Source organism: Sebastes fasciatus, chromosome 23, assembly GCF_043250625.1.
Source record: "Sebastes fasciatus isolate fSebFas1 chromosome 23, fSebFas1.pri, whole genome shotgun sequence".
Classification (NCBI taxonomy): domain Eukaryota; kingdom Metazoa; phylum Chordata; class Actinopteri; order Perciformes; family Sebastidae; genus Sebastes; species Sebastes fasciatus.
Window position 1 is genome coordinate 4,386,317 of NC_133817.1, and position 23,987 is coordinate 4,410,303.

Consider the following 23,987-nt stretch of genomic DNA (forward strand, 5'->3'; position numbering starts at 1 on the left):
ATGAGAGTATTATTTAAAAAAAGAAAAATACATCTTTCATTACTTTTCTCTCTCTTCCCTGTTTCGATTTACACCTCCTGTGCTTAAAAGTTCAGCAAAGAGATAGGAGACGGCGTCAATTATAAAATGCAGATCAGTGCTGTGGGCAGCCACATTATTCATACGATGTACCAAGATGTATAAAACTGATACCTCAAGTTGGAAATGTAAACAATAGAACACAAAGTAACAGCACAAATATAGTATAAAATGTATAATCTTCTCTCAACACGAGTCGCAATTCGAAAATTCAACAACCTTCCTCACCCAAGAAGCGTATCGTCTTTTCTGAAGTTACAGTTATGATTCACCTCATTAGACGACAGAGCAACATTTACAGTGATAACCGAGAATACAGATGCTGAGTCATTAGTGTGGAGGAAACTCGCACATTTGAATGCTCTTTCTGTCAATCACGTATTCTGTGTTCTGGCGGTACTGAATTTCAATCACAACAAAGTTATCATCCTTACCAGTCATGCTAACACTTTAAAGCTGCACACACAGAGCGCTCCAGGGATGACGTATTTTTGTAGGCCAACCAGGTAGTTAGCGTCGCCCCGGGATCCCTCGACAAAAAGCCAATGGGATTTTTCCATTTCTAATGCATTTCATCACCATAAAACCTTGAATTGTGGCTGTGTTTGAAAAGGTGCTGCGACACTAAATAAACCTTCTCCTGTGCTTGTCCCCTGCTTTATACATCAAACAAAGCATTTCATTTAACACATGAGAGGAGTGCAGTCTAGGTTTTTTATTCCCAAGAGGAGATAAATGGTACATATTACAAGATGAATTAATTAATCAATCACACACTTTTTTATCTCTTCAAAATGTACCTTAAGGGGAGATTTGTCAAATATTTAATACTCTTATCAACATGGGAGTGGGCAAATATTCTTGCTCCAGAAACCCTCACAGGTACTACATTTAACATGTTCATTTCAGAGTTTTCAGTCACATATCTTGAGGTCAGAGGTCAAGCGACCCCTTTGAAAATGGCCATGACAGTTTTTCCTCGCCAAAAATGTAGCACAAGTTTGGAGCGTTATATAATCTTCTTCGTGACGAGCTAGTATGACATGGTTGGTGATGGATTCCTTAGGTCTTCTAGTTTTACATGATTCCAGTATCTTTACTCTAGCTTTAAAATTCAGTCCCTCACAACATCGGAAAGATCGATTAATGCATTAAAGAAATTAGTAGCGTTAAAACGAATTTGCGTTAGTTAACGTGTTATCGCATTAACATTGACAGCCCTAGTGATGATATATCCAGTATAATTGTGCCCCCTTGTGGCCAATGAATCAATTAATGCAGTTTAAACACTGATTCAGAAGTTTGATGATCAAATAGGTTGTAAACTCTCGCTTCACAAGATTATAAAACAAATTTTCTGCAACTGAAAAATGAGTGAACACGTGCCCGAATGTCCATACAGTAGCACACAGTTAAAAGTGTATGTGTGTGTACATAACTATGGTACTAGAAGTATAAGAAGTGGCTGTGCAAGAGCGTTTACTATGGACCGTTTGGCTAATAATATTACAGTTGACCTTTGTTTGCACTTCTAATTAAGTCATTTAGATAATATGGTTAAACGGGGGATTTGGTCACAACTTAATTAACCTCATTTAAGACTTTTTTTCTTGCCGGCTCTCTGCGATAAAGAGGTCTCCGGCACAGCTTTGCCTGAATATAACCGTTACATACTCAGCAAATTACAGAAAGTGCTTTGTCATTTGTGATGCCGGTTTCTTCTTTACACATCACGCAGCTCAAAACAGAATATGTCCGACATAGACACTGTATATTAAACAAAACATATAGAATAGAAAATGACTCTCTTATACGGAAGTCTTTTCTCGTTCTTCACACTGTCAGTTTCTTCTCCTGAATTGATTCGGCGCCAGACGATGGGTGTGCCGTGTTTTAAAAATTGAAACGGCTTATAGTTGCTGCTATTAATAGAAGCGGGGGCTCCCGCTGGCGTGCAGCACTAACCAGATTAAATCATTATGCACTCACTTTCAGTTATCCTGACTGCTGTAAACATCCGACATGTGTGGTTTAATTTAATGTTTTTCTCTTTTTGTTTCCAGGTCCCATCAGCAGCGTCCTGGTCAACACGTACGGCTGCAGGCCCATCGTCATGATGGGGGGCTGCCTCTGTTCCACCGGCATGATCTTAGCTTCCTTCTGCACCACCGTGGTGCAGCTTTACCTCTGCATAGGAGTTATCGGTGGTAAGTTCATCCAAATCCACTTAGGTTAATTAAATAAGCCTCCACTTCTAAGTAGCCGGTTAAAAATACAACCGTTGTGGCAGGAAGAGCATTTGTGTTTGTTTATTCCATCTATTTGGGTTCTTTTCCTTCATTTTATTAGGCTGTGTTTTAATATAATTATGTATGCTACTTACTACAACTTACTCTTAGTAGGGGTTGACAAATATAGAGGACTGAACCTGCCAAAATAGAAATAAAATGACTTGATAAATGAATAAATCTGTCATTAAATGTAGCTCCTTCATTTGCATAATGAGGCAGAAATGCATAAAGAAATGTATAAAAGAAAGAAAGAAAGAAGTTTGAAAATCATGCATAAATATGTAAATAAATGCATACATTTAAAGATAGATACAAAATAAATAAATAAAAAATAAATTCAATAGTAAATAAATAAATTAAGAAATTTATATTAAAAGAATTACATTAATTAATAAAAAGGAAAAATTAAACAGAAGTGTAAATAAATAAATAAGGGAGTTAATACAAAGATAAATAAATAAAGAAGCAAATTAAAACAGAAAATATCATTTTAGATCACGTTAATGGCTACATTTATATTTTATAGTTTTGCTACATTCAATGACATATTTATTTATTCATCAAGTTATTTATTTATTTATATATTTTTGGTTTTAGCAGGTTCTGTCCTCCGTAGACAAATAGCAGACTACCTCCACCAAAATAACGTTGTTCCCTCATGAAAGCTGAAATGTTCCCTTCCCTTATTTGGCTTCATCATATCTTTTAAGGCATATTTCAAAAAAGAAATGGGAATATAATATTAAAAAGTATGTTTTCTTTAGTGTATAATCACCTAAAAATAAGTATCCTAAGCTTAGAATGAGACGTTTATATCTACATACGGAGCGGTTCCTCTTCACGGAGTCTGCCATGTTCATCTACAGTAGCCCAGAATGGACAAACCAAACACTGGCTCTAGACAGGGCCATTTCATGTTTTTGCACCGGCCACCGTAGTTCTCCTACACGCTTGGCACACGGGAGAAGTTTCAGTTGGTTGCAATCTGCAACCTCACTGCTAGATGCCGCCAGATCCTTACACACTGCACCTTTTAAAGCGAGCAGGTCTGAGGTACGCAGTTGTTTGGTTTCTTATTTAGGTGAGTAAGAAGTCAAATAGTTCCTTTTCTAAGTGTTGCAGCACGATTGTTACCAGTCTAAAGTTCCTCTGTCATCTTTCTGATAGGTCTTGGACTAGCCTTCAACCTGCAGCCAGCGCTGACTATGATCGGTAAATACTTCTCAAAGAAGCGTCCCATTGCTAACGGGCTGGCGATGGCGGGCAGTCCGGTGTTCCTCAGCACCCTGGCTCCCCTCAACCAGTGGCTCTTCAACCACTTCGGCTGGAGGGGCAGCTTCCTCATCCTGGGCGGCCTGGTGCTGAACTGCTGCGTGGCCGGTTCCCTCATGAGGCCTCTGGCACCGCCGCCCAGCAAGCTCAAGAAGGACGAAGAGCTGGCCGTCGTCGCCACGACGACGACGAAAGAGAAACGCAGCGCCTGGCAAATAGTCAACAAGTATTTGGACTTGACGCTCTTCAAGCACAGGGGCTTCCTCATTTACCTGTCGGGCAACGTCATCATGTTCCTGGGCTTCTTCGCGCCCATCGTCTTCCTCGCGGCCTTCGCCAAGGACATGGGCGTGGACGAGTACTCGGCCGCCTTCCTGCTCTCAATTCTGGCTTTCGTCGACATGTTCGCCAGGCCCACCATGGGGCTGCTGGCCAACTCGCGCTGGGTCCGGCCCAGGATCCAGTACTTCTTCAGCTTTGCCGTGCTGTACAACGGGGTGTGCCACATCCTCTGCCCGCTGGTGGAAGACTACACCGGTCTGGTGGTGTACGCCATGTTCTTCGGCTTCGCCTTTGGCATGGTCAGCTCAGTGCTGTTTGAAACCCTGATGGACCTGGTCGGGCCTGCGCGGTTCTCCAGTGCCGTGGGACTCACCACCATCGTGGAGTGCTGCCCGGTCCTCCTCGGTCCACCTCTAGCAGGTACCATCTGTCTGTCTGAGAGCATATTTCATTCAATTAACAACACAAAACAATGACAAATATTGATCCAGAAACCCTCACAGGTACTGCATTTAACATAAAACAATATGCTCCAATCATAACATGGCAAACTGCAGCCCAACAGGCAACAACAGCTGTCAGTGTGTCAGTGTGCTGACTTGACTATGACCTACCCCAAAACTGCATGTGATTATCATAAATTGGGCATGTCTGTAAAGGGGAGACTCGTGGGTACCCATAGAACCCATTTACATTCACATATCTGGAGGTCAGAGGTCAAGGGACCCCTTTGAAAATGGCCATGAAACCAAAATTTAGTGTAGTAAGTTTTGAGCGTTATTTAACCTCCTTCATGACAAGCTAGTATGAGATTCTTTAGGTTTCCTAGTTTCATATGATGCCAGTATCTTTCAAACTGAGCTCGCTACAACCTCCAACAGATGCGTTAATGCGTTAAAGGAATTAGTGGCGTTAAAACGAATTTGGGTTATTATCGCGTTAACTTTGACAGCCCTGATATTTGTAGCTCTGACTTTTGTCTCCTAATGTTTACACTCTGACAGAGGGGGTTAAATATAAGTGGAGAAACTGCAACACAGATAATAAGATGATAGCTTCTCTTGTGTCGGGCTCTACGGCTCTCTGCTCCCTCCAAGGCCAACATTGTCAAGATCGTATGTCAAATTGTGATTGACATACGAACCATTTTTAAATACGTGCATGACCTTTACTCAAATGGGTAGAATTAATAATAGTTGACATATAAGACAAGTTTTCTGTAATGTACATCTCAGTTCTACTTGGCAATACTTAAAGATTTTATATAACTGTGCAGCTACTTAAACATTTTAAAACCTTTGTGCTGTCTTGCAGGGAAACTGGTCGACATCACAAAAAACTACAAGTACATGTATTTTTGCTGCGGAGCTGTCGTGATTCTGGCCAGCATTTGGCTCTTCATCGGAAACTTCATCAACTACAGACTCCTGGATCGCGAGCGCAAGAGCGCAGAGATGTACAAACGGACTGAGACGGAAGATCCGGATAAGAAGGAGGCCGACGGGGAAGCCCAGGCGTCGCAGGAGCTGATGGAAAAAAACGAAAAGGGCGACGAACCCATGCAGCGGGAAACCAACATCTAGATCCTTCTGCTCTTGCCAACAGCTCACCCTCACCCTCCGCGACGACCTCGCAAAAACGCCCTCCACTACGATCAAACTGAGCCCCAAAGCCAAGAGGTGCCTCTCGGTGTTCCACCAGGCTCTATTCGGGGTCCTCTGCACTTCTCTAAAACTATCTGCCAAAGCAACAACTGCGTTGTAGGAGGCTGTGGGGCGTATTATCTGTTTGTCAAAGAGCATCAGCTGTGACTGTAACAGAAATATTAACCACAGGGGAAAAGTGTAAGATAACTGTATGCATGTGAGGAGACTAAAAGTCAGAAAATGGAATGGAAAACAGTGTAGTACTAACTGTATTTTCTTTTTTTTTGCCACGTTCACCTCATATCGGATTTACTATAAATACATGACTGCAACTCGGGGGAGAAAGTACAATCAGACACAAATACAATCAGGATGTGGGATTATAGTTTCCGTAAGAACTCCAAAATAGTGTGCGAGCTAACATGAGCAGCAAATCCACAGATGTCGGCAGATAATCGGGAAAATTAGTCAGACAATCAACTTGAGAAAAGTATTAGCAGCTACAGTTTAACGTATTTTGTTTGATTTCCATTAATCCCAACGAGTCCAAACATTCCAAGCCGCAGCAGCAAGCGTCATTCCGTTCTTCCTACAGTGTTTTTTTCCGATATGACGTGAACGCAGCGCCAGCGGGTCGCCACCGTTCCAACAGCACCAGCAAACTGAATTCATTTTCCAAAATAAAAATCTGTCTCTTCCTTCACGACGCACTAAAAGTCTTAAAACGTAAACAAGGTTAAATTAACAAGCGGAAGCCGGTTAGAAGGACCTTCCTGTTAGCGATTTGATGCTAACAACAGCCAGTGTCCGTTCTTGGTGAAGCTTTGAGCTGATCTCTAACTGTGCGTTCACACCACGAGTAACATTTTTGACAAATTGTGGACAGTTCAAGGCTCTGAATGTACCAAGTGTACTGTCAGATCAGATGTGCTACAATCACAGGTGCTAATTTGTTAGCATAGAAAACCAAGAATCAGTCTTTAAAGCTGGGGACACACCGACCCGACATGAGAGAACTAGCTACGACGAAGGCCGCCTGTTGAGTCGCCTCACGTCGCCTTTGTCTTGGCTAAAAAGTTGCACTCAAACACACCGCAAAGACTACAGCCAACGGCCAACTACCACGTACGTGGTAAATAACTCTGCCTACGAGCAGGCGGCGGTAGTCTGTATTCATTCAAAAAGGGAAACCAGAAGACCGAGGACGGCGGCTATACGAGCCGTTGTTATGATACGTTCATGAAACAAAGCAGCGTTTGCCGACCATTTTCCCACCACTCTCACTCGCCACTTAGCTTCATCCCAGATGGCCATGTCTCTGTGAAAATATAAAAATATCAGTGATTTCTCTCACCGACGAGCTGCTGCATCGGCCGGAAAAACTCCCGCGGGCAGACTAGAGGCGACGGTGCAGAACACTGAAACATGTCCAACATACGCTTACCGACGACCCCAAACTGCCCGACGACCGACCGTCGTCTTGGTGTGTCGGGGCCTTCAGATGTCTCTTCCAGTAGTCTTTCACATCAAAGTTGTGGAGGACTATTTGAAAGGCTGGAATCAAGGCTGCTATTTTAGGCTAATTGGTGAAATCCTATCAATAGGGAACAAAAGAGGAGCTGACTGGATGGTGGCAGCTGTCGAGCCTGGCTGATTTTTCCTTGGTCGGTCAGCTCCGCAGGAAGGAAAAAACCCTCCCGATAACTTGTTGCTCGCAGTGTGAACGCAGCGTTAGCTAATCCAAGCGCACTCAGAGATCCATCTGGTGATATGTGTCAAAGCAAGATCTCTGTTTTAAAATGGCATTTTGGGTGCCATAAATAAAGAACAGATGTGTTCACAGCTGGTGATGCTGGTGCCCCGCGTATTATGCTGCCCGCCTGAGCACCGTAACACCGTGTAGTAAAAAACCTGCACAAAATGTCCCACTTTTTTTTCGATCAAGTTATAAAACGCTTCCTGTAAGTCGTCACTCGGATACAGAGAAACGACAGGCCATACTTCACCCCCACCCCCCAAACATCTTTATAAAACTGCTGCAATTAAATGAGTTTAATTACGGTTGAATGTAATTTCCTCTGTGGGCCTTAACAAGGTAATAATGACCAGAAACCATCTGCATAATGGTGGTTTTTCCTACACACAGAGCCCATGAGCAATATCATTTCTCATCTTTTACTGCAGGTATACAGGGAAATGTATTTATGGTGGTCAGCGCGACACTCCAAGTCTGATACATTGCCTTAAATGTAATGTAAAGAATGCAGGGGAGTTGTACAGTGAATACTTGGTAGTATTATACGAAGCTGTTAAATGTGACCCACGTTTTTTTTTTTAACTTTAAAACTCCAGTTTGTCTCCTAACACGTCTGTATTAATGTTAAAGCTATGAGATAACGTGATGTCCTGTAACTAATTCACTAACAAACGTTCACAACGAGTATTGTTAAAACATTTGAAGGAACACTACTGACGCTACTAACTGCTGATGAAGTAAACCAGTATTTTAAATTTTTCGTATTGTGCACCAAAAAACAAACGTGCTGGATGAACATATCACGTAACCGTTGCTATGAATGTCAATATTGTTCAGTGTTCTATCCATTCCACGTGTTTTTTGTAAAATGTCATCCTGCTGTGCTGTTGATCAGTTCTCACCAAAAAAAACGTCGTCCTAACAAAGCCATTCTAATAATAACAAATGTTATTTTCAAAGCAATCACGAACAAAACATTTTTTTTTATTGTCCCTCGTTTTTCGTGCTTTGAATAGTCAAATGTGTATTCATGAAAATGGATGTCCAGCTGTGTGGCGGTGGCTCTCAACCTGAGACTCATCGTGACCAAACAGCTATGTTACTGTGAAACCCTGTTTGTTGTGTTTAGCTGGAGTTCTGACGGTATCAGTTGGACATCGTTGAGAATATCTGCTATGACATTTATTGTAAATACGATTTTATTTTTTTTGAAAGATTTGCACACTTTAGGTCTCAGCTCAACGAAGCACTCAACGTCTTCGGGCTTGCTTTTGGTCTACTTCCATTTTAGAGATGATAGTCTCGGGGTTTTGACCGTTTCACCTCCAGCAACATGCGGTCGAACTCAAGTCTGCTTCACACACCTTGCGTGTTATGACGAGGTGGAAGTAACAAAAAAAACAACAAATGGACGTGAAATGAAAATATGTGTGATGGAGTATCAAGTGATTTGATTAATTTAAAGCTGATTTGACTAAAAATCAGTCGTGATGTGACGAAAACGGAGCCACATTTCATCATTTTCATCAGCTTACTTTCATCATTCACAACACTAAAATGATATTTATCATTTAAGGAGGTGAAGTGGCCTCAAGGGTGGAAGTAACAAGACGATGGCGAAGAGATGATGAAAATGCTCACGAATTATTATTATTATGTTGAATACTCTTGATTGGTCAATCACGGCGTTCTGCGGTCTGTAATTTCTGTATAACAGACCGTTGCTATGTATAACAGACCGTTGCTATGGGCGCAGCTCTGATGTCGGACTCTGGCGGACCGTTTTTATGTCAAAATATTGATTTCTTCAGTAAGTAGCCGTGTAATAAGCGGGATAATGTACAGCTAGCGGGTCATTGTTGTGAAAGAATCCCCCTGCGTGTCGGGTCAGTGTATCTTTTGGTCATTTGATTTTCCTTTCACAAATGGATATTAAAAAAACAAAAAATTAGTAGTTATTTGATTTTCGTTTTAAAATACAAAAATTAATATTGAAATACGAGGCGTTTTTCTTTATAGGGGTCAAAAAGAGCGTGTATGAGGACGGTGCTGTGTAACTGAAGGTGATGGACATGGATCAGTATGTAGTTTATTTGAAACAATGAAAGAGTGTGTCTCAGGGAAGAAGACATGACGTCATGTCACAGCACCGTCGTCATACGCGCTCTTACTTTATAAATGGCAACTTCTGGTTGCAGAATATGAAAAAACTGGGTGTTTTCTAGTGATTTTATTTTTTGATTTTAGAATCAACACGTTTTTTAAGTTTTGTTCATCCCTTTTTGACCCCAATACAGAGGAGCCATGAAAATGTCACATTTTACAATGTGGGACCTTTAAAGGTTCCATATTGTAAAAAGTGACATTTTCATGTCTGTTACATTATAAAACAGGTTTAAGCGCTTTATTAATACTGTTTAACTATCAAAATGCTCAATATATGGAGAAACACACACAGCATTCAGAAATACGTGCGTTTGAAACAAGCCGTTTATAATTTCTGTCCATTTGTGATGTCACAAATATACAATATTTAGACCATCATTACACGGTTTTAAACATAAACATTCTAAATGTGTCCCAGTTTATTTCCTGTTGCAGTGAGTATGTGAATAACATCAGCTGACAGGAAGTAAACATTGACCCAAGCCGTTGCCTAGCAATGCAATTCCGTTGAAATGAGCTAAAACGGAGCGTTTCAGAGAGGGTGAATACAGGTATATTCAGACAGACAGTATGAGGAAAATAAAGTTGTTTTTTTTAACATTACAGCATGTAAACATGTTTTAGTAGAAACACAAAGTATGAACCTGAAAATGAGCACGATATGGGACCTTTAATTTGAAATGCACCGACAGCCTTATCTGTTATACTGCACAGCATCTCCTGAAATTTTGTTTTTCTTTCTTTTTTATGTGTAACAGTATATTTAGAAATAAGTTTAATTTGAGGTTTGCTTAATAAGACTTCCATTATTAATTCATTTTCATCACTTTCTTTGTCTTCAATTTCTTTCTTCCAAACTTGAGGCGATAAATGGCAATTTTAGTGTTGTGAATGATGAAAGTAAGATGGTAAAAATGATGAAACACGGCTCTGTTTTCATCACGTCACGACTGTTTTAGTCAAATCGGCTTTATATTAATCCAATCGCACGATAATCCATCATTTCTCGTCCCATTTTTATCAATTATTTTGTCACTTCCACCCCTCATAGTGAGTTTAACTCTCCTAAGTCTGATTCATTCTGATCCCATAATGCACATAGTTCACCAGCATTTCATGCCGACATTAGACAGTATTTTTCTATTGCCACAACCGTACCTTCCTCATCACATAGCTTTAAGTTAATGAACACCTGATGAATGTTTAACCTATCCTGCTTGCACTTAATAATTAGTGGAAAGAAGGGAACACGTCACTATGCTTGTTGTACACAATGACTCTCAGTGAGGGAGAGATGGACCGCTGTGCTATCACTTTCTACCAAATAACACTGCCCCCTGCTGGTTTCAAACCGCCTCGACCAAAAGGTAAAGAAAGCCAAGCTTCTTCCCTTTCAACACACCTTTTTGTAATGACCAAACAAGGTTTAGTGCATCTTTTCTTTTCTTTTTGTGGGGGGTATTGTCGGTTTTAATATACTTTCTTGGTATTTATACGTTTAAAGTATACAACCTTGTAATGGTTTGATGAAACTAAGGGGAATACCATTGAATTTCAACAGTAGAGTTTATGAATTTTTCTCTAGAATAAGAACAAAAGAGCAACGTTATTTTTCTATAATTGCTATTTTTTCCTATTAAATACTACATAGTTGTTTATCCCTTGATATTAAATCTGTGAGAAGGGCTCTCCAGTTAGATGCTGTTTTCATTTTAAGACAACGTAAGCCAAAAAACAAAGGTTTGGGAGCTGTAGGTTCAGAGGTGGTATTCTCCTTACTGTGTTCAAAATTTAAGCAATACATTTCTATATGTTTTTTTGGTTCATAATGTTTATTCTAAGAACAATGCTGATAATTTAACCCCTCTGAGACCCACAATAGACCCGTTTTGTCTTTTTCTTTAGGGGGAGATAGCAGGTCAACAGTAGATGTCACATAGAAGTGGTGTACATCATCTGAAAGCTGTGAACCTGGAGATTAATTTGAGATGCTGCTCAGCACTGTGTGTCAAGTTCTAGTCATATATCGGGAATATTTAAAATACATTGTGAAAGTGTGTAAGGGTTTAGAAAGGATTATGACATTATGAAAGGAGTATATGACATCCATTCCCATGCTCTATTATGCCTCATCAGTTGATACCATTTGTTACATAAGATTTGGTGCTAAATTTAACCTTTTATTCACCACTCAAGAATTGATAAAATGATTGATAATCCCTCCAAAATACCACATTAAGACGCCAAGACCTTGAGGAACACCATAGAAAAAGCCATGCTGTGATTTGGTGTCAAATACTTTTGACATTTTTTAGATTTCTGCAAGAATTACTATTTTTTTGGCGATTAGATGGCGAGCACTTCTGTTGTGTAAACTGCTCAGAAACCCCCTTATTGTCAATCTAGCTAGGAAAGCCATCCATCCTCTGAATGCTCTAGGTCTCTAGTTTGATCCATCCATCCTCTGAATGCTCTACGTTTCTAGTTTGATCCATCCATCCTCTGAATGCTCTAGGTCTCTAGTTTGATCCATCCATCCTCTGAATGCTCTAGGTCTCTAGTTTGATCCATCCATCCTCTGAATGCTCTAGGTCTCTAGTTTGATCCATCCATCCTCTGAATGCTCTACGTTTCTAGTCTGATCCATCCATCCTCTGAATGCTCTACGTTTCTAGTTTGATCCATCCATCCTCTGAATGCTCTAGGTCTCTAGTTTGTGGCTGTAAAGTTTCACGAGGCTAGAGGTCACCACAGGTCATTTTATACAGTGAGGTCAAAAAAATGGTTTCACTACAATGAAATGTCTCCTATGGGGACTAACATCATCACACATGAATACAGTTGAGCTCATTGGATCCACCAGAGTCTCAGCTTTACAGTGATACCCAATCTATGTAATTCCAAGACTGTTTAGGGACCCCAGTATGCAGAAATATTCAAATATATAATCTTTAGAATTGGCTAAAAAAAACACATTTATACTGCATTAAAATAATGCATAGGTTTTGAAAATGGCCATGCCAGTTTTTCATCGCCAAAATTTAGCCTAAACTTGGAGCGTTATTCAGCCTCCTTCTTGATAAGCTGGCATGACATGATTGTCACCAATATCTTCCTTAGGTTTTCTACTTCCATATGATACATGTACCTTCACTCTAGCTGTAAAAGTGAACCTGCTACAGCCTCTGAAAGACAGTAAAGTTGGTCGGGATCGCGGGTCTCAGGGTGGGTTAAATCCAAGCGGAGATAATTGATGCACCGATAGCCTTATCAGTTATATTGCATAGCATCTCCTGAATATTTGTGTTTCTTTCTTTTTATGTGTACAGTATATTTAGAAATACGTTTATTTTTGAGGTAAGACCAAATTTAGCAGAGAGAGGTTAAAAGAATATGAAATACTTTAACCCCTCTTGGATTATTTCTGTACACGCACATACGTGTTGTTTGATAAAGGAAGTGTTCCCTTTAGGAAATGCTCTGGCTGAAAACTGTTTTATTAACTACTGTAGTTTTTTTCCTCCTGATATGTGGAAGCAATATGTAAAGGTTCCTGGAAGAGATGTCACTTAAGTTTCCTGTATAGGATTTACACGCAGTCGTCGGCTAACACGGTGTTTATCTGATAGTTTCGAACATTCACACGGGTCCGATCATGAAGTTCGGAGTCGAGGAAATATAGTTTTTATAATCTTTAGTTCTGGACCTGGATGAAATTGAATGTTTTTATTTGGATCAGAATTCTGATTTTGGATTTTCACATTCAAAACTCCATTTGGAAAACGCCGATTTTTTAAAATAAGCTATAATCTCTGCCCTCCTTTCCCTTCTGAGCCAACGGGATCATATCTGCCTCCATTTAAGTGTTTTATTGCTTAACAAAATTCCAATCTGCAGAACTAAATCTTGCAACTTCTTGAACAAACTAGATATTTGTTTCTGGATTGATGTGGTAAGAAGAAGAATTGTATACGAGGTGGTTTGCTACTGGGAGGCTGCAGGACTGTTGATAACATCTCTGTGCCTTATTGTGCTACACTTGCCGTTATAAAACAGGTGCGAACGCGGTAAAAATGGTCTTACGTTGCTCAAACTGTGACATTTAGGTTCAATTCCTGCCCTACTGATTGTATGTGTCTTACTTATGTAGCACCCAAACTTCACTCCGATCTGCAAATAATAACACCAGATGTAGTCTTAATATTTATAAGTTATTTTCTTTGTGTTTATAGGATGCAAATATTTCTGTGTGAACACTTTTTTAGGACAGTCTGGACCTCAGCACTGTAGTCTGTCTCAGCAGTGAACTCCAGTCCGTTATATACTGTACCGTCCTTCCAGTAGCAGACGCACCACCATGTGCTCTCTCTCATCAGGGCGACCACACCGTACGGCATTAAAACAAACCGTCTCTCCACTACCTCTGCAGTCGTCACGTCAGAGCGAGGGAAAAAAAAGAAGTACCACACGGGTATAGAAAAACTGATTTTATGTTTCTTTTTTTGTAATTCTAATAGAAGGTTATCACTTATCACTGTAGCTGAATAAAATAAAAGTATATATCCAAAATGAGACTTCGCCACGTGACTCTGTTTTATGATTTTCATGGGTTGACTGATGTTTTATCTAACGAGCTGTCTGAGGGGGAAAAGCTGCTATTAGTCAAAGGCAGCATAATGTGTGTGAGATTACAAATAAATGCATTTTTCTGACTTATTTATTTGGTCACAGAGAAACCGCTAGTATTGACCACACATTTGATTCATATTTTATTTTTAAAGGACAATATAGGTCCCATATATATGAGTAATTCTTAGTTAAACCAGCAGTAGGCAGTATATTTTTGGCATCATTGGGCAGCAATTCCATTATAACCTTTCAGCGTATTGTAATTCAAAGTGTTCTGAGAGACTTCTGCACCTCCTCATGGCTCTGTTATCAGGCTTTAGAAAATCTAGCCCGTGTTGGGAGACTTTGACCAATCACAGGTCATTTCAGAGAGACAGAGAGCGTTCCTATTGGCTGTGCTCTGGTCATGTGAGCCGGGTCCCAAACTTTCTGCACCACAAGATGATTCTGAAAACATTTGAGGTGAGAAATAGGCATTGATGTAACGTGAAGTTTGTCCCGAAGTGGCCGCTGTATTTATACCCTGTAAACGCCTTACAGAAGATTGCTTCATTCAATTCCAATCCGGTCCCTACACCCTCAGTTCCTTTGTGGGTTTGTCTCTTTTGTTGCTGTGAGGAGTTTTGTTTGTTTCTGCCACTTGGCAACTCCTGAAAAGTGAAGCCAATGCTGAAGTGCCTTAAACCTGTATTCTTTCTAACAGCCAGCAGGGGGCGACTCCTCTGGTTGCAAAAAGAAGTCTGATTGTATAGAAGTCTATGAGAAAATGAGCCTACTTCTCTCTTGATTTATTACCTCAGTAAACATTGTAAACATGAGTTTATGGTCTCAATCGCTAGTTTCAAGTCTTCTTCAATACAGCATGATGTTCATTTAGTAAATGATGGTCCCATTTAGAGTCAATTAGACCATAAAGCAGAGGATGCTTTAGGGCGTGGCTACCTTGTGATTGACAGGTCGCTACCACGGCGTTGTCTGGTCTGGGAGTTGTCTGTGTTTTCGTCTTACAACTTTAACCCTTTCACAGTGTGTTTTCAGTTCATGACAGTTAATTATTACATTTTTGGTCGCCTAAAAATGTCTTATTCAGCGTTCGGTTGTACGTAGTGCCACCCTCTCGTGTCACAAAAAAAACAAGATGTCGACGGCCAAAATGCAGAAGGCTTCAAAACGTCAGTTCACAAACCAATGGGTGACGTCACGCTGACTACGTCTACTTCTTTTATACAGACTATGGTATCTGCCAGGTGAACCTGCCTGCCTTTTTCAATCTGTAAGACTTTTTTCGTTATTAAAGTATCGTCATAGAGCCATAACTGTTCCATAAGCACCTCACAAATGTAAAAGATATTAACCAACTCAACTCTCAAATCAAATTCCGCTCAGTATTTCATCATCGCTGTGTCACCATCACGTCCCCCTCCCAACTCCGGAGGTCAGAGGACGGCCAGGCACTTGTGGTCAACTGTGAAGCAATGCAGCTGTTGAAATCATCATCGGCTGTAGAAATCAAAGATTACATCATATAGCATTAAAGAATGGCAGAATAGAGCGCCAATAGTTTTGATAACATCTTCTAATAGTGTGCATATATCTCCAAGTATGATTTTAGTTTTCATAAAGTTGTTGTGTGATAAATCGCCACCGTGAACAAAACATGACTTATTCATTTATTTATGGTTTATTAGATAGGGACAGATACAGTATACATGGACTAAATGAAAACAGCTATCAGACTGACTCTGCTTCCTCTACTCACCTCCACCCGTAAATTAGCAAAGTGAGGATATAAAGCCAGTGACAGCTCTCACACAATCGTTACTCTCCATATTCTCGTTATCAAAATCAGTCCTAATCATAATGCAGGCCAAGTTCCCCATAAAAACTTAAAGGGACTGTTTGTAAGTTCTTACACATATAAATCATTGAGGGTCGGTGTCCCATGCGCGCTCGCGTGTGGCTACGCTGTTCGGACTCAGACTCCAACACAAACTACACGGAAGCAACGAAACAATAAAGTTATATCTAGTGAAACCCGCCTTGCAAAACAGTGTTGGCCGCGGTTCGGAGGACGCGGAGGAGACCGTAGCTTTGGTCTCCAGGGCCGGGGTCTCTGCTGTACTCTGCTCCTCTGCCTGCCTTCACTCACACACCGCACTCGTTCTCGTTCTCTCGCTCCATCTCTACACATGCATGTGCGCACACTACACACTGCAGAAGAGTTAGTTTAGCTCCGAGAATATCTAGTGAATATTCAGTGGACGTTTGTGCAGAAATAACTGCTGCAGCTCCTCCAGACCAACAGAGGTTTCCCGTGTCTTGTGAAGTGACGGGGCTCCGCAGAGAGAAACGTTATCGTCTCCGACCGGGTGCCCACTGTCGGCAGGCTGAGGCAGGAAAAGCCAACGCTAGGATCAGCAATGATTCATGGAGAGACCTTCGTCTGGTCAGCTAACATTACTGCCAAGCAGCTGAAATATAGAGTGATATTGTGGTTTGAGCTGACGTGTGTCGCCTCACTGTTTTGACGGATGCTCGCTCATATTCAGGTAGCACATGCACACGTGCGAGCACGAGCAACAGGACGCTGACTTTTGTTGACTTAACGGCCACAGTTGTCTCTGTTACAACCAATTTGTGATTCTTACAAACAGTCCCTTTAAATGGATAAATAAATTGTGTTCACCTATCAAACTTCTTTTTTCTAATGATATCCAGGTGGGGGGATATTACTGATTGTCACGATCATTTTGGAAAGTTGTGAATCGATCAGTCTGATTGCTGTAAACATATAAACACTGTGGTGACACTCGTAACATGCTGCATGCCGGGTACACTGTTACTGCGAGGAAGGAAAGAATTAGGAGTGAACGAGTGTTCAGGGACCACGTCGCCCACAAACACCTCCATCTCTGTGTCAGAAAAAAACTTTTCTTGGTCTTCCTCTCGGTAGTTGCGGTGATTCACCGTAAAGATCCACCGATCAACAGGCCCATTACTATGCAGAAACATTCACGAGGTGCTTTGCATCGACCATTTATGGTTGAATGTGGGCGTGTAGAGTGCGGAATATGAGGCTGATCCACGTGCGCACATTCCCAGGTGGGCTCTGATTTATAAAGGGAACATTGCCTGCAGGTTTGCGTACGCAGTTTTATAAGTCTGATTTTTTTATTCTTATGCGCACGTACATTTTTAGTGTGGATCCTACGCACTGTTTTATAAATGAGACCCCTGAGCCACATGTCCTAACATGTGCACTTTCTTTGCATTAGCTGGCTCGACAAAACCTAAAACCCAATCGGAGATAATGGGTATAATTTAACGGTGGTTATCAACTTTCTTTGTTAACGCAGGTTTTCTTCAGGCTCTGTGCGCATTCCCATAAAAGGGGGCTTTTGGCGCGTCATTTGAGTCCTCTACCGCACAAAATGGACCAATCGCATGCTGCCTACTTCAGTCAAAAGGAACAGCGGTCTCCACTTCCCACACAAAAGTTGTGATCTATAAAAACAAACTTGACGGGAGAATGTGCGCACCGCTACGGAAACTTTGACCCATGCGTACGCACGTTACGGAGGCAACGAGGTTAGGGGAAACTGGCGACGCAGGTGGTGAGGTGGTGAATTGAAACCAGACTGTAGACATTAAATGTGAGATATATCTCACATATTTAACTTCACTTCATATCACACGTTACTTATAGATCCACTTTATCATAAACATTTAAAGCAGCAGTGTTATTTGTGCTAGTGAGCCATAACTGTTCCATAAGCACCTCACAAATGTAAAAGATATAAACCAACTCAACTCTCAAATCAAATTCCGCTCAGTATTTCATCAGCGCTGTGTCACCATCATGTCCCCACCCCACCTCCGGAGGTCAGAGGATGGCCACACACTCATGGTCAACTGTGAAGCAACGCAGTTGTTGAAATCATCATCGGCTGTAGAAATACAAGATTACATCATATAGCATTAAAGAATGTGCAGAACAGAGCGCCAATAGTTTTAATAACATCTTCTAATAGTGTGCATATATGTCCAAGTATGATTTTAGTTTTCCTAAAGTTGTTTTGTGATAAATCGCTGTAGTGAACAAGACATAACTTATTCATTTATGTATGGTTTATTAGATAGGGACAGATACAGTATATATGGACAAAATGAAAACAGCTATCCGATGCAGCTATCAGATTGTCTCCAGTGCGATCACACACACTCTGCTTCCTCCAGTCACCTCCACCCGTAAATTAGCACGCCAGTTTCGGCTTTTGTGCGCACGTACATGTTTTCATATGGATCCTACGCACTGTTTTATTAATGAGACCCCAGGACGTTATAATGGTTAGCTTTGAAGAATATTAAAAAAACATTACGGCAAAAAAACAACACGGCTGCTGCAAATAAGGCAAGAGAGGAATTGTTAATCATGTCGTTTAGTAAGTTAATATATTTATTTTACCACTGATGCGGTATTTGGTTAAAGAAAAATTCTTTGGAATATGACTCCTCACAAGTAATGATTGCACATTAATCGACCAACTGGTACAAGGAAGTAATCAAAGATTAAGCAAATAACTGAAAGTTAAGACAAAAAGATGAGTTATAAATGCATGCATTAAACTAAATGTTTTTTGACTAGAACCTATTTTCATTCACATATCTTGAGGTCAGAGGTCAAGGGACCCCTTTGAAAATGGCCATGACAGTTTTCCCTTTCCAAAATTGAGCCTAATTTGCAGCATTATCTAACCTCCTTCCCGACATGCTGGTATGACATGGTTGGTACCAATGGATTCCTCAGGTTTTCTCGTTTCATATGATACCAAATAAAAACAGTAGTGTCGGCGGTCTCAGAGGCTTTGAGAATTATTTTTTAGGGGTGCTGAAATGCCCCTGGATGGGTCCAACAAGCACAGGATATCCAGCCAGGAGACGATGTTCCAGACCGGTGTTTTGTCTTGTACGTTTGTGACATGTTCTTTAGTAATGTTTGTGTCGTGTTTTCCGTACTTTCTACATTGTTTCCGTACATTTTTTACTAAGTTTACGTAGTTATTTGAAGCCCAAGCATGACATTTTTCCTAAACCTAACTGCGGACGTTAATGTAGTTTTGTTGCATGGCGTACAAATGACACCCGAAGTGCCTAAAATGCCTAAAATGACATGTGGAATGTCCTGTCCTGTAATGTTCTGCTATTTATACGCCTTCCCGTGACATTGGGCTGCCATGGACTAGTTGAGGGGACACAGTTAGTTCACTTCAGACATGTTTGTAATAACAGCAGGACAGAGAGGGCCGGAGGCTGTAGAGGGTTTTAGACAGCTGAGATTACAGCTAAAAAGTTGAAACATAACTGTGTCATCTTCCTTATCTCACACAGTGAGGGGTTACCCTCATGCGTCCTGAGTACGACGTGAGTGCGTACACATGGATGCACCTACTGTAGTCTGTGTCTGTGAGAACATTTGGCCGCTGAGTCCAAGGCACGCTGGTAAATAAACTTGGCTCTCCGGCTGCAGTCCGTGATGCTGAGCTAAAGCTGGTTTGCAGGATGGGAGTTGCATGGTGAGCCTCTTCATGGTAGCATAACAATTGTCTGGAGTGGTTTTGTGTGTACGTGCATGTGCGCGCACCGAGCGAGAACTTGTGTTTGGGCCGCTGGCCCAAGAAAAAAAATTGCACTGGGGCCAATCACAATTATGTTACGCTGCTGTAACCGGTAGTTAGGTTTAGGCAACAAAACTACTTAGTTGGGTTCAGGTAAAGATCGTCAATCAACATCTTTATACTTCCTGGTTCACAATTACATGGATTACATACAAATTGATTTTGTGGGATATATATGAATTATTGCTTTTCTTTGGTTTAGCTATGAACGGTGTATGAGAACAGCCTGCGCCCATTGTAGCTAACTCGTACATGGAAGGTTGGACCGGTTCACCCTAAAGACATGATTTAAAATATTAAGATATTATGTTTTATCCAGACTGAAACTTTTTGCTGCATTGAACTTGAAATGAGTAACAATAAACGCACCCAGGGCGTGGGAAAAGGTGAGCTATTTTTCTCATTTCTTTGGAAAATGAGTCCTCACTGGTACTTTCCACAATGAGCCAGAGCATCTCTGTTCTGTATATAAAGGCAGCTAACTTGTGGTCAAGTACAACAGAATTCAGAAGACCAGCTGACTTCTTACTGCCGATCACCGACTGTCAACAGACACGTAAGTCTTTAAGAGTTTATTATTTCCTTGATGTAGACCATTCATTTATCTATTTCAGATCATGCACTTGACAATTTTGAGATTTGAGGCTATTTTGCTTCCATAACATGTCTTCTTTCAGACCAATGAAAAGAAAACATCCAAAATACACATTTAGGTAAAATGTATTATTTTCTTGATGTAGACGATTCATTTTTCTATTTCAGATCATGCACTGGTCAGTTTTGAGATTTTGGGTTATTTTTCTTCTTCTTTCAGACTAGTGGAAAGAAAACATCCAAAAAACACATTTAGGTGTTTATTTTACTACTTTGTCTATTTGTGTTTGTAGATTTCTCCTAAATTCACCAAAAGTTATCATTAGATAATGCCTCATTTGCATATTTAAACTTACAATTTCAGAAAACTTGTGATACAAAAAATAATTGTCTGAATGTAAGTAATCAACTGGGGACGTTTCATGGTGATACCTATGAGTTAAAAAACATTCACCCTATTCGCTTGTAGCGTTTTCAAAATCTTATGAATTATACAAAAGGCTGTTTTCTCTAAATGAGTTTTTTCTCAGACACTGGGTCAGAAATCTCCACTTCAGCAGCACTTACATCCACCAAACCTTCCAGTTTCATTACCAACTATATTCTGAAGGTTTTCACAGAGGGGTTTGTTCAGATATCATTCATAGCCTGATTTATAGAACATTTTAGTCATAAAAACATACCTTAAAAGTATGTATAGTATACCCGAAAAGGCACAGTCATGCTGGTAATTTGTCATATTCTGTTTACTCATGATTTGTCTTTCTTTAATGCAGTTACCCACAATGGCCAACTACATCACACACCTTGATGTGCACCATCACGGAGCTGATGAGCAAAACCTCCTCTCACATGGCTTCAATAAAATCGATGTTAATCTGAACAAAGGGGAAGAAGGAAATGGCAGCCATGTTTGGTTCAAAAAAGAAAGCGACCATGCGCCAATCACCAGGATTCAACTCACATTCAACATTGAGATGAGTGTTGGATTGATCAAAGCAGGGTACATAAAGCTCCCTAATCCAATCATTCCAGCACCAGGAGCTGATCCCATCTACATTTGGTTCTTCCAAGGGTCCGGACCGTATGATACTCCCATAGTGGAGCTTGGTTTCACTACAACTGCAGAAGCGGAAGTCCAGATGTTTCAACAAGGCTGGGAGAAACTGGCCTGTGATCTGAAACGCAGGGCTGGAGGGGACTGGCTCTACATGTGGGTGAAGAGAGAGAATCCAACCTACATCACCGACGTCGCCGTCACCGATTCCTTCAAATCCGATGAAGAGTACATTAAGAAAGGTTACATCCGTGTGGATGAAGACGCTCGCAGGGGTGTGGGAAGAGGATACACTTTCATCTGGTACCGTCAGACCACCGATCCCAAGCGTGCACTCAGCGATCTGAAAGTCTCCACCACTGAATCCGAGTTTCAGGCCCTTCAGCAGCAGGAATACCAGCCAGTGAATATAAACTTCCACGAGTGGATCGGAAGCCACCCGCTGTACCTGTGGTACAAGAGAGAGGAGTCTGGCAAGCCCATCAAGGCCATCACCCTGGTCCTCAACACTGCTGCCGTTCCAGTGTACAAGAAGGCTGGCATCGCTGTTATTGAGAAAAATCTCAACGCGGGCACTAAAGGCAACATTGAGTACCTGTGTTTTAATCAGTGAAAGCCTGAGAGAGTCTTGCTGATGGTGGCACAGCTGAGAATCCCCAACACTCACAATGTTAAATCATTTTGATGATGGCGGCTATAATCCTTTTTCTCTTTTTCTATATAAAACAATGTGATTAATTATATTACAGTAATACTACCGGTGAAATCAGAAAGTATCAATGGTATATGTGTTGTACTGTTAAACTCAATGAAATCAAACTATATCAAATGGCTGTTCAACACCAATGTTAATGAATGATTGAATATTAAGGCTCTGTATCACTTTATTCTGCACATTTCCTGCTTCATCAATAAAGACAACTTTGCATGAGAACTGTGTTTGCATCACTCTCTACAAAATAGAAGCTTTACTTTATTGTTACCTTATTCCCATCATGCTGACAAACCAGGGCACATATTTATCAAACTACTAAAAGGGACATTTTTATGTGAAAAAGAAAAGTACAAGAAAGTTGATACTGATATTGTTCACAGAAAAATTCAATCAACTAGGGTTGTCAATCGCAGATTTTTTATCTGTTCAAAATATACCTTAAAAGGAGATTGGTCAAGTATTTAACATTATTATCAACATCAGAGTGGGCAAATATGCTTGCTTTATGCAAATATATGTATATATTTATTATGTGAGATCAATTAACAACACAAAACAATGAAAATATTGTCCAGAAACCAAATTTAGCATAAAAAATGTTTTTCCTCGCCAACATTTAGTGTAACTTCGGAGCGTTATTTAGCGTCCCTCATGACAAGCTAGTATGACATGGCATCTAGCTTTAAAACTGAGCCCACTACAACCTAAAATCTCAAGTTGCGTTAAAGCGTTAAAGAAATTGGCGAATTCGCATGAACGTGCAATTATCATGTTAACTTTGACAGCCTTAACTTTAACACAACTACTTTTTAGCCGTGCCAGTTCTATGTTAGAACATATAGCCTATCCTTCTAGATTCTGCAAATCAGCTAAACTGTACATGATAATAGTGTCATGGCCTTGGGTTTTTGTTTAGTCTGTTTCCTGTTTTATTTTGAAAGTTCACTCCTCATGTGGCATGTTTGGATTTTACTTCCTGTCTTTGTGTGTTTTCCCGCCTTTTCGATTGTGTGCCCAGCCCTGATCACGTTCACCTGTCACCTCATTAGTCCTGCACTCACCTCACACTCCTGCTCACCTGTAGTATCGAAACTTCTCCAGTCAAACTGTAATCGATCCTTTTTGTGCCCTGATCTAGAAAAGAAGGACCATTTGCTTGTAGCCAATCACCACAAGCGTTGTTTGATTTATTGCGGCGTGTGATTGGCCCACTACCGCAGCAGCTATAACCCGTAGCGCCGGATTTACGTGCATGAACACTGAGGTGTCTGAGCCGACGGCTAGCAGCTATCGGTGCAACAAGTGCTGACAGCCCTAACCCTAACCTGCGGTGGGGGACCGTAGGGTGGGTGTTACGCTTCCCTGACAATGGTAAGTCTCCAGGAAATGAATGTTTGCAACGTAGGACTTTGATTTCTCTAACTAGTTGTTTCATTTACTACACATTATTGATCCGAATTGGTTCATTCAAGGCAACTTTCGAGTTTTTCTACTTTTTGCAAAATGGCGTCTCTGGGACACATGCATGTTCGATAGGTAGTAGGCTACTGCCCGTCCCACAAAAGTTCTCTTCAATGCAATACCAGTCATTAGGTATAAGTTTACATTAATAAAGATAAAATATTAATTTTAATGCATACATCAGACAAGAACATAACGGGTACTTCGCAAAAAGTCAAGACGCCCCCTTTTGGGGGATAGAAAACCAAAGATCCCATCGACTTCAATGCAATTTGACGTGTGTTTGGATTGTACTTTTGCATTCATCTCTTGTCATACAAATGTTTGTTTTATACGCATGTCTAATAATTATTTTGTGACCTTGC

At 40.7% G+C, this 23,987-nt stretch overlaps 2 protein-coding genes across 4 annotated transcripts in view; both read left to right on the plus strand.

The window, feature by feature from the left end:
• The window catches only part of LOC141761720 (monocarboxylate transporter 2), a 33,063-nt gene extending 23,001 nt beyond the window's left edge, over positions 1-10,062 (plus strand). For all 3 annotated transcript variants that reach the window (XM_074625293.1, XM_074625294.1, XM_074625295.1), the window contains exons 3-5: positions 2,142-2,285; positions 3,537-4,343; positions 5,238-10,062. In XM_074625293.1, the coding sequence (XP_074481394.1) occupies positions 2,142-2,285; positions 3,537-4,343; positions 5,238-5,506 (1,220 nt within the window). In that variant the 3' untranslated portion in view covers positions 5,507-10,062. The remainder of the gene's footprint in view (positions 1-2,141; positions 2,286-3,536; positions 4,344-5,237) is intronic.
• Positions 10,063-20,157: 10,095 nt separating this feature from the next.
• Positions 20,158-22,380, plus strand: LOC141761681 (uncharacterized). The gene is made up of 2 exons (XM_074625221.1): positions 20,158-20,351; positions 21,166-22,380. The coding sequence occupies exon 2, from the start codon at positions 21,175-21,177 to the stop codon at positions 22,057-22,059; it is 885 nt and encodes a 294-aa protein (XP_074481322.1). The 5' UTR covers positions 20,158-20,351; positions 21,166-21,174; the 3' UTR covers positions 22,060-22,380.
• The last annotated feature ends 1,607 nt before the right edge of the window (positions 22,381-23,987 follow it).

Excerpts from the sequence above, each read along its gene's own strand:
- LOC141761681 (XM_074625221.1), top strand. The coding sequence starts at position 21,175 with ATGGCCAACTACATCACACACCTTGATGTGCACCATCACGGAGCTGAT.